We start from the raw sequence: 14,636 nt of genomic DNA on the forward strand, positions 1-14,636 counted from the left end.
GAAGGTTTGGAGCAGTGCCATAACTGCCACCTCTGTAATTTCACATAAACCCTTTGTTTACTGAGAATTCCACATGTTGAGCAACCTGCCGGAACAAGACCGTATGGTTACTTTCCCCATTCAGAGGTAGAGTTGCTACTGAAGTTATGGATCTTCTGATGCTATTTCCTAGTATCAGAAGATCTAGCACAGTCAAACTACTGGTCCCTTATGTACAATTGAAACAGCAATGATCCAAGTGCAGAATCTTAGCACTCATGACAAATATCTACTGTATGTCACCTGCTTTCTCCTTGATTCTGTTCCTTTATAACAACTCTGGTATCTGTCCATCAACCACTTTCATATACATGTCACCAGCTTTATATTCATCCATATTTGGTCTGTTTTTTGTAACAATGTTTCATGTGGTATCCTGTCGACTGCTTTTGCAAAATCCAGCAGTATCATCATGCAGTCATTCCCTTTATCTTTCTCAGCTGCAATACGGTGGAACTATTTTGTCCTTCATCCACTCCCTTTGAGACATGATCACTCAGTAACTCAAATATTTTGTCATCATTCCATAGCCATTCTTTCATTTACTTGCCATATAGCAAAAGAACTCTGAGATTTTCTTTGGTCCTTGGCTAATTTCTTCTCATAAACATATTTTATTTTCCTGTTGGTTACCTTTCTTTTTCTTGCCTGTGCTTTGTATTGCATGCGAGCTTGCTGACAGCTGTTCTTCTTATGTATCCTCTACAACCTTTTTTTTTTTTCAGCTCCTGTTTAGCGATAATGCTTATCTAATTCCATCTCTATTATGTGATGTATTTAGGTATATATAGTCTGATGTTGCCTTCAGATACCCTTTGACCATCTCTATGTTCTGCTAACATCTTTCCCTTGCAGATTCTCATGCCATATCACTGCTTCAAGCAGACCCCTGAGCTTGGCATAGTCACCTGCTCTGTAGTTTCACATATACCCCCATCATAACCCAAAAATTCCATGTTTTGCAACCTCCCTGTTTGACAGTCATCATTCTCCTAATCAGGGGCGCATTGTGACCACATTTGGACAGATTTTCTGATCCTATGACCAGATCAAGCACTCTCAAACCCTACGTTCCCACTATCACTTGTTTTGTGTATCTCTTACTAGGTGAATAAATTCCATTTTCTTCACACCATGTGATCCTTCCACATTAATTACTATTGTGCTAATTCACCAACTCATGTTTCACATCCTTTCTTGTAGAAGACTCTTCTCCCCCCCCCCCCTTCCACAGCCTATATCAGCAGCGAACTGTATATTTTATCTTATTGGTCTCTCTCTCTCACACTGGATCTCAGATGAAAGAGCCTTCCATAAAATTGCTCTCTTCCTGATCTCCTGCTCTTTTTTTGACAGCAGGTCATCTGCTATCATCATCAATACCTCTTTCCCATCGTATTCTCTCTGTTCTCCTTGAAAATATTATAATTATTAAAAACAACATGTAAGTCCACAGTAATAACTTTAATTAATAAATAAGGTAGATATTTCATACTAAAACTAATAGTACATTTTCAGTGTTACAAACAGATAGGAATAGAATACAAGTAACGATCATTCAGTGGATGAATTTATAAATGGATGAATACCTAAGGTTTCTTCAACAGTTCACAGAGTTCCAATCCCCTACATTCCAGGAATCTCGGAACCTATAGGTAGAATTTTAAAAAAGTACCAATTGATTCCCATGTATATTCCTATCAACAAAATTTCTTCCTTATTGCCTTCTACAAAAGATAAACTATCATCTCTGTCTTTGGCTGGCGTTTACCAAATTCCTTGTGAATGCAATGTTTCTTATTTTGGACAAACTGGCTGTTCTGTGAAAAAAAGAATTAAAGAACATCAATATTATATTGATTATAACAAACCTCAGAAGTCTGGTCTAGCACAACACAGTATTACCACTACCCATAATATCCGGTGGGATAAAGCTATTCTCCTTCATAGATGCAGGTTCAAATATGAATGCCTCTTTAAAGAAAGTTGTGAAGCTATTTTACACCGACCGAATTTAAATTGAAATGATTGCCTCTCTCTCTCGAAGATCTGGGAGACATTTATTTTATGTAATCATTAAAAAACTAATTATCTTAAATATTAATTATTTATTAATTTCTTTCATTTCCTAGCTCACGACAACATTGTATTTTAATAGGTGATCCACCGAATGTTCGTTACTTGTATTCTATTCCTATCTGTTTGTAACACTGAAGATGTACTATTAGTTTTAGTACATCTTCAGTGTTACAAACCTGTGATTACATGATCTGCTGCCATCCAAATCTTACTAATAACTTTTGGTGAGGTTGTGCAAATCAATACCGAAACTTCTCTTTATTCCCAATACTTGAATTATCATCGTCATCATCAAATTCCTGCCATGTACCCTCAATGGGTGTACAGGATGTGATAGTACTACATGAAAAAAATTACATCATTACTAACTTCCTATCTACAGTTTTCCTTGAAATCAGTCTCTTACTTATCAAGACCCCAACATTATCAGATCTTATATTTCTATCGTCTAAGGCACTTTGTACCATATCAATCCACCTATATCTTGGTCTTCCTCTGGGTCGTTTTCCTGCCAACCTGGCAGAGAACACTTGTTTTGCTAATCTTTCCTCTCCCATTCTATTTAAGTGACCATACCACCTGAGATTAGCTCTGCTAACGCATTCCTGGATGCTGACAATGTCAAGTTCTTTCCTAATATCCTCGTTTTTAATATGATACTGCCATTGATGCCATCTGTTCACACCTATAATCTTTCTCAGGACTCTCATATCTGCGGTCTCTAGTCTTTGGTCAAGTGTTGTACTTCTGACCCAGCTCTCAGGTCCATAAGTTAAAACTGGTTTGAACACTGTCTTGTATACAGCTAATTTAGTGTTCCGACTAATTTCTTTCTTATTCCATATGAATTTATTCAATTGACTTCCCACCATACCAGCTTTGCTGATTCTCTTGCCTATTTCTATATTGAATTTACCATCTTCACTAAAAATCGTGCCTAAGTAGCTGAAATGTTTTACTTGTTCCACAGGTTCTCCATTCACAACACAGTTGACATTTTCAATGATTCTGCCTATTTTCATTGTCTTTGTCTTTTTATTGCTGACCTTCATACTATATCTATTACAACAGTTATTCAGTTTAGTCAGAGAACCTTCCAGACTTGTAGCGAATTTATTTAGAAGTATAACATCATCTGCATAAAGCAAAGAGCTGACATTAACATCTCCAATTTTGATATCATGTTTAATACCACTTTCCTTCATAATGTGATCCATATAGATAATGAATAACAGAGGGGATAATGTACATCCTTGTCTCACACCAGATCTAACATTAAACTATCTTCCTGTACTTCCTTCAATTCTAACTGCTGACTTACAACTCAAATAAAGACTAAGTATTGCTTGATATAATGCCCCATTGACACCATATAACTGTAGCATATTGAATAGCTTCTCTCTTGGCACTTTGTCATATACCTTTGCCAAATCGACAAAACTTAAATACAGATCTTTGTTATATTCCCATGCTTTCTCAACTATTTGTCATCAAGTGAAGATCTGATCCTGACAGCCTCTATTTGGCCTGAATCCAGCTTGTTCTTCATGCAGCTTTTTTTCCACAATTCTTCTCAACCGTTTCTCAAATATACTTGCATAGATCTTGCCAGGAACACTCAGTAGGGAAATACCTCTGTATTTCCTTACTGAGTTCAGTTTTATTCCCTTTTTATATATGGGTAGTACTATGAGCTCTACTCCAATCATCTGGAATTCGTCCCTCTGTCCAGGCTTTCTGAACTATGCAGAGCAGCCAGTGTAAGACTTTTATACCACCATACTTCAGCATTTCTGGTCAAATATCATCTACTCCTGCTGCCTTTCCACATTTCAAGCCTTGGATGGCTTTTTCTACTTCAAGTATGGATATGTATTCCTGACTGCATGCCTAGTCAGTGTTTTTTACCACTGTGCTGTCATCACTACTTCTTTCATTTAGTAGTTTTTCAAAGTAATTACTCCATACTTCAAGGATATCTTTTTCTCCCATTTTCATGTCACCTTTATCATCTCTAACTCCTTTTACAGCACTCTTTCCTCCATTCCTAAGCTTCAACAACCTCCAGAATATTTTCCCACCTTCTTGATATTTATTTTCTATATTCTTGCCAAAGTCCTCCCATGACTTTTGTTTAGCTAGTTTTACACAGTGTTTAGCATTCTTTCATTTGTCTCTGTATTCTCTAAGAGCACAAGCTGACTTATTTGCCAGGAACTTTTGATATGCTTTCTTCTTTTCCTTCACTTCGTCTTTAACTTCCTTTGTCTACCATGGAGTTCTAATTTTTCTATCCTTGCAGACAACTTCACCACATGCCTCTCTAGCTGAATCAATCAGGGCTTTCTTCAAAGCTTGCCACTGAATCTCCAAGGTTTGATTCCTGTTCTCAAACCCTTTCATTTTTTCTTCAATAATCTTTGTGTATTTTAGTCTACAGTTCACATCTGAGAGCTTCTCAACTTTTATTCGCTTTAAAACTTTCTTACATGTTATTCTTTTCAATATGAAATTCAATTTTATCCTGCTCAAGACTAAATAGTGATCACTTCCAATTTCAAATCCTCTGTACACTCTGGTGTCCTGCACCAGGGAGAAAACATTACTATCAACAGTGACATTAATAGTCAATGAGACTTTTCTTATTCCTTGTCTGTTCTCTCCATGTGAATTTGTGCACATTTTTATGTTGGAACATGGTGTTAGTAATATCCAGTCCATGTCCTGAACAGAAATCCAACAGGTATTTGCCATTATTATTAGCTTTGCTCTTTTCTCCAATTTTCCCAAAATATTTTTGTATGTCTGACAATCATTTCCTACTCTGCTATTTAGATCCCCAACAAGGACCAACTTTTCCTTTTTCATTGTGTCAGTTGCTTTTTCTAAAGTCTCAAAAAATTCCTCCACTCTACCTTAATAGAACCTTCTGTGGGACCATAGGCAGAAATAAGTCTCATTGTACAGTTCCCCATTCTCATATTTGCCCACATCACTCTACTTGAGACTGACTGTCATTCAAGAAGATTAGCCTCATATTTTGTGTTGAATACTGTGGCTATACCTTCTTTTCCCTGATTGTCATTGCCTGAATATAACATTTTGTATTTATTGCTCAGAAAGATCTCACCAGTTTTGGTCTTTTTTGTTTCAGTCACCCCTGTTATGTCGATCTGGTACTTATCTAATTCCTCAGCTAGTTCCATTTCTTTGCCATTTGGGCTTCTTATGTTGATAGTACCGATCTTTAACTCTGGTGATGTTGAGTTGGGGTGTGTTTTCAGATTTGTTCTTAGGTATGCTTAAGGGTCAATCCTGTATAACTGAGAGGAGACCTCCACATAGCCTTTAAAGGAATGCGGAGAACCGACCAGGGCTTCTGACCTAATGTCCAATCCTCACCTTCTCGTGGTGCACCCTGTTGGGTATCTACTTGGATACTGAACGAACGAGGATGGGGTTGCAATTTGGGATTTAGCCAACCAAATTGGTTATTGGTTAAACTAAAATAAAAAATTTAAAATAAAAACTTCTATTATTAGTATACATAAGTCACAATATTCCTTTATGCACCTAGTTAACTTTATATCCTGAATTGTAACTTTTATTTTCAATTTTGTCATTTCAGAGACTAGATTCTGCATTTCTTAGTGATTCTCACACTCACTTGGTTCATGAGTGCTGGTGCATATCCTCATACCTGCATACACAAACACACATTCCCTATCCCAGGTGGAGAACATGTATGCAGGTATGAGGCCTCTAGTTTTCCTGAATTGCACTTTCACGCTCATTGAACAATGCTTTCTGAAGACACCTAACTAATAAATCCATTTAAGTGCAGTCCAATAGCATGTCTGTCTGTCATATTCAAACCATAGCTCTATAAACTACACTCCATTCTATCATAGTTTAGCAGCAGACCCACAATCTTTACTCCCTCCCTCTTCTTTTTTAGTTTCTTTGAACAACTCTTTTTTTTTCATTAATGGAAGTCACATAATTTTTTTATGTGACTTCCATTAATGAAAGGTTTTAAACATAGACTACATTAGTATCAGGATTGGACTAAGGTTTTTCTATTTATTAATTTTAGATATTTTTTGTATATTTATTATTTTTTAACAATTAATAAATATACAAAAAATTGTCCAGAAACCTTGTTCTTGAGATCACACATAGTACTATTATTTAAATTAAGGGGATATTAAATCCAACATAGTTTTAAAACCGAATAAGGAACTCAAAGATTGGAATCAGAGAGTTTCTTGCCGAATATAGTAAACTATAAAGTATCGGCGACCACTGGCATGAGCAAAATGCAAGTGACCCTAGCACGTAGTGCAATACCGGAAGACTCGCAGCAAAGTCGGTAAATTCTGATCACTATTCTTAGGTATTTTCCATAATGTAAAAACCCATTTCCTAGGAAATGTATGCTGTTATTACATTATGGTAGGGAGGTCACTAAATTAATTTAAATAATGTTTTCATTGCCGAAATGAAGCTTATTAGCTCTTTACATTTAAGTCACACATAGTACTTTTTTGTACCATTTCAGGTAAATTGGGTAGTGATCTTACACCAGTCTCAATCTTCTCCCATACACTATTTTTTATCTTACTTTTTTTTTTGCATCCTGACAGTTTTGCCAGTGTTATTAATTTCCACACCAAAAAAAATAAGATTGTCGCACTCATTAACTACTCCTAATATCATAGAATCATCATAAAAATTTTCTCTACACTCTCCTTATCTCACTTTGTCATATGGTCCTGATTTTTTTACCCCTCGCACCTTGTTTCTTTCTCTTTATAACTATACACAGTCACCTAATTTCTAGCATGCTTTCTGTTGCATAAGCATGCTGTTTCTTTCATGAGGTCTTCTTCATTCTATTGACCATCACTACTGCACTTTCATCAATAATATGGCTGACAGATTTTCCCAACTTTGGTCAATATTCTCAACTCTGCTGTCACATATTTTACTCTCCTCACATAACTGTTACTCACTCTCAGAACACATCCTACATATTTGCTTGCTACTCTTGCTTTCCTTTCACTTTCATAAAGAATATGATTTACACATGCACACACTGCAATGAATAAAATCTTGTATATTAAAGTCTACACAGAAATACACCTTGGTCACAGTTGTTCTTACACATTAGCACCATGCCAACAATATCAGTATAATACGAAATATGTAATTTTTTTGTAAAAACTCTACGACTGAATCTGCTAGACACACTCATTAAAAAAAAAAATAAAAAATAAAAACTACAACAAATTCACCTAATATTAACTAAAGTCAAAAATTTACTTATCTTTCTGCACTACTTAAGCCTGTGTAGCTCAGTGGATGTGGCGTTTGCACACCACCGCGCTTGGCCGCATGAAGGAAGACTTGGTTTCGAGTCTAGTCGGTGACTAGAGGAAATTTTTCTAAACCTTTTTTCGACCAGTTCCCGAGTTAGTCGATCTCTGGCACGGGCAAGCAGGTTTTTCCTCCCGGAAACTCGGGTTTTTCGTCCTGTAAACTCAAGAAAATTGACCGTAGAACCCACATTATTTCAGACATTAAATATATTGTGTTGGGATTAGGGACCACGAGATGGCGGCACATTTGAGCCGTCTCTCTTCATTGCGTACCGCTTAATTAGTGATAGCCTTGGGCCATCTGTCTCTGATTTGGTACCAGTGGAGATTGAACCCACTCAGTCTCCAAAAGTTAGATAGGGCTAAATGGCCTCACCTACTCCTGTATACGGGAATAAAAAGGCGTTAGCTGGTTTTTTTTTTTTTTTTCTGATTTCTGCACTACTGTAATCAAATTATTGCCTGAATTTAACATTTTGGTCAGTATGGCATGCATATGTGGAATGTATGCATTAGTGAATGTGAATAGTTTGTAGGAAAAAGAAGAAACTGGTGATAGAGTATATCCAAATACCACACAGAAGTTAGAGAGAGACTAGAGACCACTTGGCATACAGCAAGAAGAGTAAGAAAGGAAGCAGGAAGTAAAGGACAGTACAAGAAAGCAGAAATGGACAAAAAAAAGGGGGGTATGGTGATTACACAATTGGGGACATGGTGGATATATGAAGTACAGAATCATGTTTTCTGGGAGCAAAGATTTGTGACATTACCTATATCATATGTAAGCAAATAGAACCACTGAATGATATGATTGTGTTAGATGGAATAAATGATTTACACAAAAAATTGAGTACAGTATGAGAGAAGATGTGAAAGAGTTGTTGGGAGTAAGGCAAAAAAGAAGAGCAAAAGTTAAGATTGTGACTCTTGCCACAGCATAATAGGAGGGAGCTCAGGCAGACAGTTCTTGATTGTGATAGTGATTAGACTATGTTAATGGTAAAAAGATTTGTACTTGCAGGACAGATTATACATTTTGGGTTAGATATCTGGAGAAATTGTTGTTTAGTGAAAATTAAATGTGAATAGCCCAGGAAAACTAGATGTGGCTGAGAAATTGCATGAAAGTGTCGATGTGTGCATTCAATTAAAAGGTTGAAGCTGACTAAGGGTGCAGTTAAGAAGCATGTGTGGTCCAATTCTTTTTGTGGCATTTGCCAAGTGTGCAAAATAAGTTCTTGAACTTCCTAGAAGAGCTTATATAATAATATTTTTCAGTAATATAATTGATGGACTAAGCAGAGTTTTATTCTGATTCATGTCGCTAATCAACAAGGGTGTGGTATCTGACTAGGCAATAAAACTTATTGCCATATATACCCAGAAATAGTATATGCCTCATCTGTATATTATCCTCTGTTTATATATAATTAATATATATTAATTATAAGCAACAATTCTCAAATCATGTGCAATGACACCCTGGGATCTTGCAGTGTCTATGCTCCATTACAAATGAATGCCTACAAGGTAAATTTTTGCAGATATATTTACTCCAGTATAACTTGCCCTCACATATATTTACATCCCTGATTTTACTTTACGAGAAAATAAATTATAAAGTTTCGCATATATCTCACATACAAAAAAAAGTTTAAAACTTGAAGAAATAGATACTCGCAATTACTGCAGATGGAAGACAGTTGCCTCCTTACGTAACATTCAAAAGGAAAACAATGCCGAAGGGGAAATTTTCCTCTGGAATTCATGTAACAGTTCAAGAAAAAGGGTGAATGGACACTACAATGGTTCAGGATTGGATTAGAACAGTTTGGGACATACAGCCGGGGCCTTATTTCAATGTCTTACTCTCTTCATGTGGGATAATTTCCACAGACACTTAGGACCTGAAATAGTAAAATAACTTTTAGATGTTGAAGACCAGTGTGGCCATTATTTGTGGGGGTCTTACACCTTATTTACAGCCCTTGAATGTATCAATCAACAAACCATTCCAGAACTACGTATGAAAATTCTACACGGAGTGGATGGCAGCTACGATCTGACTCCAGCAAGGAAGATTAAGAGACCATCATTAGAACTGTTGTACAACTGGATTTTGAGAGCTTGGGACATGATTTTGCCATAAGTAATTGCCAAGATTTTTTATAATAAAACATCTTGGCAATTACTTATGGCAAAATCATGTCCCAAGTTCTCAAAATCCAGTTGTACAACAGTTCTAATGATGGTCTCTTAATCTTCCTTGCTGGAGTCAGATCGTAGCTGCCATCCACTCCATGTAGAATTTTAAAATAAAATTAAAAAATTAAAAATAAATTAAAAAATATCTTTATATTGAAACATTATATTAGTAAAGTCCATGGCCTAAATAAAAATCCTGCAGGTACTTACCATTGTTAGCCGTATTCTTCTCCAAATTTTCCCCAAATACCAGGTATACAGAAATGTTTTGGGAAAATTTGGAGAAGAATACAGCTAACAATGGTAAGTACCTGCAGGATTTTTATTTAGGACGTGGACTTTACTAATATAATGTTTCAATATAAAGATATTTTTTTCCTCTTTCTCTCTCACATATGAACAATCACAAGACCTATAGCAGATCGGTTGCCCAACGAAGGTTGTATTCTTTGGGGGAAGACTCTTCTAAAGAACAGATGTAGATGAATGAAAGATGATTTAAAAAAAAAAAAAAAAAAAATCTTCATGATCTTATAATTCCAAAATGATAAAAGGACAAGCAATAATGAAATGGTTTATTTTAATTTAATTACTGAAGGAGTGTCACTAAAGATTCAAATATATCGTGTAAATAACATGGATACTTAAAATTTAAATGCATTTATTTTATAAATAATGTGAGCAATTATAAATTATGACTTCAGTTTAATGTTTTCCGGAAAAACTTTGGTTTCCTAAAAGTGCGAGTTATATTCAAGGAAATACAGTAATAGACTGGACTGGTTGACATTGAATGTAACAAATTTTGTAGCAAATTTTGTGTTATAGATACTGGCACATAAACACAACTGTTTTTCTTGGTATAAGATTAAAGGTCAGGATATCATGAAAATAATGTGTACAATTATTATTTTCTATGTTATTATTTTCTGTGTGTGTGGTGGGGGGGGGGGACAGAGAGTTATGAAGACATGATAAACCACTTTATGGCTTAAATGGTGTAATGAAATAATTTAAGTTACTATGGTGAAAAAGAAAAAAGTTTGGAAACCACTGATATAAAGTGTATATTCATATGACAACATATTTTATTGCTAACATAATAGAATAGATAATAGGACACACTATGATTCTGAATTCTGAATTATTTTTTGTATCGACTCAGGTTTGTAATGGAGATCGTTACATAAGGATTCCATCAGCAGACCTAAAGATGATGTGGAAGAAGACTGTATATAGTGCCGAAGATTTTTATGGTGAAAATAAACAGCATCTGCAGATCCATAGTGAAGTCATGGTAGAGTTTGAGGAGGGCAAAGTTGATGTTACTTCTGCTACATTAGATACTGGTGTTTCAATAAAGCTGGAGCTTTTATCGTCCAACGTATTTGACAGAGTGGACTTATTCTTTGTTTGTGCTACATGTGGTAAAGTGTATTGGGATGGTTCTCATTATGGACGAGTCAAACAAAAGATGTGTGATATTCTTTCAACAGTAAATACAACTGGATTCAACATCTACACTCGTCATCAGGTCGAAACAACTTTTTTTTTGTTTTATAATTAGTTGTTCATGTGCTGCATAAATTTTATTACAATTTAATCATAACATAGGGACTGTATTATACTTGAAACCGTATAATACAGTCCCTCATTGTTAAAAATGACTCACTATAACAAACTACTGAAAAGTCCCAAATGAACCCCCCCCCCCACATAGGCAGAATATGATGCAAAAGTGAACTTACTATAACAAACTATTTCTGTGGTCCCTACAAGTTTGTAGCAAGAGTCAGCTGTATTATTATCTGAAATCCTGGTATAGATCAGCTAAAGATCAGCTTCATGCATTAATTATAATGAATACATTTCAGAATGCCATAGCATCATCAATTTCCTGATATAACCTAAGTGGATGTTCAGGCCACTATGACAGCACTACATGATTAAGAGATTACATTATTAATAATCTTATCAACAATTTTCTTCCAAATTAGTCTATTACTTTTCATTACTCCACTATTGTTGTATCTAACATTTCGTTCTTCTAAGGCACTTCTGACTGAATCAATCCAGAAGAAGACCTTGGTCTTCTTCTGGGTCTTTTCCTGTCATTTTTGCATCAAATATCTGTTTCGCTCCTTTCTCTCCCATTCTATTTAAGTTGACCATATAACCTTAGATTAGCTCTGCTCACACAATCTTGAATCCAAACAATGTCAAGTTTCTTTTTAATATGATTCTGCTACTGATGTCATCTATTCAGACTCCTAATTTTTCTATGAATTCTCAGATCCATAACTTAAAACCAGTTTGAACACTATCTTGTGTACTGCTAGTTTAGTGTTTTTCCTGATTTCTTTCTTATTCCATGTAAATTTATTTTGCTGGCTATCCACCATACCAGCTTGGTTTATTCTGTTGTCTCTTTCCAGACTTAACCTGCCATCTTCAATAAAAACTGTGCCTAAATACCTGAACTATTTATATGTTCCTGCCTATTTTCATAGTTTTGGTCTTTTTATTGCTGATTTTCATGTCAAATTTGTTGCAGCTGTTATTCAGTTTATTTAGGGAATCCTGGAGATTTACAGTGGATGTATTTAGGAGTACAACATCATCTGCATAAAGCAAAGAGCTAAGTTTGATATATATTTCCAATTCTGAGATTAGGTTTAATGCCACTTTATTTCATAATGTCCATCCTCATCTTATACCTTATGTTACATCAGACCATCTTCCTGTATTCTCTCAATTCTAATTGCTGACTTACAAATTAAATATAGACTGTATTGCCCTAATGTTCTATTTACCCCATATAACTGTGTTTTGAAAAGCTTTTCCCTGAGAACCTTGTCATATACTTTTTCCAAATCTACAAAACTAGTACTAATCCTTGTCATATTCCTATGATTTCTCAACTGTTTGTCATAAAGTGAAAATCTGAAACCTCTATTTGGCCTGAATCCAGCTCCTCCCAGTTTCTCTTTCACAGTGTTTTTCAGCCTGTTTTCAAGGATGTTTGTATAAAACTATGTTGAACACTTAGTAGAAAATTCCCTCTGTAATTCTCACATTTAGCTTTGTTTCAGTGATGCCAACATGTCAGACTATTGCTGCAAGGATGAATGAGTAATGTGAGGAAGAGAGTGGAAGAAATAAGTGAAGCAGGAGAGTGGAAATAGTCAGACTGCAATGATTGTAAATGAGAATAGTAGTACTGTGAGTGATAATGATAACAAGAATGCAAGATGGACAGGGAAACAAGAGAAGTTGGGTTGGACAGGAATACACAGTATAAGGAGAGTTGATGTTGGAAGTAGTAGTACAGGATGTATTTAAGTCTATAGAGATAGATAGAGTAAGTATTGATAAAGGCAATTGGGAATGGTTCTTCTTCACCCATATTTTCCCCAATGGTCTACATAGACCATTGGAGAAACAATGAAGGAGACAGTCTTAATATATCCTCTCTCCAGATGTTTTTTCTTGAGCTCCTTAACAAAGTGGAGAAAGAAGAATTAGTCCACTTTCTAATATTATCTATCCAAATGATTCTAGGTTATTCCTCGATGTCTTTTACCAGAAGTCAGGCCTGTGCTAATTTAGGTAAGCTACCTGATCTAGCTATGTGGCCCAGCCACAGAGCTGTTTCTGACGTATTTTATTGATGATATTTTCTTGTATTCTATCAACAGAGTGGATTTTCCTCTAACCTCATCATTTGTTATGTGAGCCATATGTGGTAGCTTTGAAAGTTTTCTGTAGCACTTCATCTCAAAGGCCAATAATCTTTTTTCATCTTCCTTTAGCAATGTATCGATGAGGTAGAGTCTTGTAGCTAGCTATATTTTATTGTCCTTCCAAAGTGGCTGTAATGTCATGTTTAGACTGGCCATCTCTGTGTTGTACGCATCACAGGTAGGTGAATGTTTCTACTTCTTCTTTCATCATTAATTAAAACTTTTGTAGGCTTTTTTTATTGTCTAAAGACATTGTTTTTGATTTATGAATGCTGATCTTTAATCCATAAAAACTATGGATGCCTTAACACGTTCATTGCCAAGCTGAAAATTGGAATTTTGTGTGGTGGCCAAATTTTTTTTATTTTTTTATTTAGTTTTTATTATGCTCAAAATAAGTTAATATATTATTTATATGCTTTTATTATTATGTACATGGGATTTATGTACTCTAAATATCTATTACGCGATATTGCGTGATATGTAATTCTGTCAAATAAGTTATGTTTTATAAATAAAAAACATTTAAATATAATAATTATAACTTTAATTATCAGTCTTTTATAATCACATAGAATTTTTAAAAATAACATACAAATAGAAAAAAATAATTATCAAAAATCAACATTTATAGGGAACTTACTAAACAATACTCAAAATAAATAAAAACCGAACTTCAAGCACGCTAAATCAATGAATAACTAAACAAAATCGTCGCGTCGTCGCCTTGTCCAAATGCCGCCACTGTGCGCACTGGCTAACATAAACAATAGACAATGGCTGGCGGCCATCCCTACTCCACGAAAGTCGATCCCTTCCCTAGTGGCCAATATAAATGTTACGCGCCATTTCGCTGTGGCCTATTCCGCTTAGAAACTTGATAGCGACGTCCACGTGATCGGCCGAAAGGTAAGAACGCGCATCACGCGATATCGCGTGATTGGCAGTGAACGTGTTAGAAACTGTCTGTTAATTGTTGTAAGTGATGTTCATTCTCTGCTCTTGGGTCAATGTTATCAATAATCTAAGATTATTAATTTTTTTTTTGCCAACTATAATTCCAATACCACTGTTTACAGAACTAAGTTTGATATATATTCCAAGTTAAAAGTATCGGCAAAAGTATGCAGCCCTGATGCACACCTCTTTCCATTTTGAAAGGCATTCTCTAGTTACCTTTGATTTC

General features: G+C 35.3%; 1 protein-coding gene across 5 annotated transcripts in view; it reads left to right on the top strand.

Moving 5' to 3' along the window:
* The window catches only part of LOC150103803 (exonuclease mut-7 homolog), a 317,319-nt gene that overhangs the window by 292,284 nt on the left and 10,399 nt on the right, over nucleotides 1-14,636 (top strand). For 4 of the 5 annotated variants that reach the window (XM_090396546.1, XM_090396545.1, XM_090396544.1 and 1 more), the window contains one exon: nucleotides 10,873-11,241. The exons of the other annotated variant lie outside the window; for it this stretch is intronic. In XM_090396546.1, coding sequence (XP_090252672.1) covers nucleotides 10,873-11,241 — 369 coding nt within the window. The remainder of the gene's footprint in view (nucleotides 1-10,872; nucleotides 11,242-14,636) is intronic. 5 annotated transcript variants of the gene reach the window in all.

The sequence above is a fragment of the Typopeltis vanoorti genome, chromosome 8, assembly GCF_054136105.1.
Source record: "Typopeltis vanoorti isolate ZY-2024b chromosome 8, IOZ_Tvanoo_1.0, whole genome shotgun sequence".
NCBI lineage: Eukaryota > Metazoa > Arthropoda > Arachnida > Uropygi > Thelyphonidae > Typopeltis > Typopeltis vanoorti.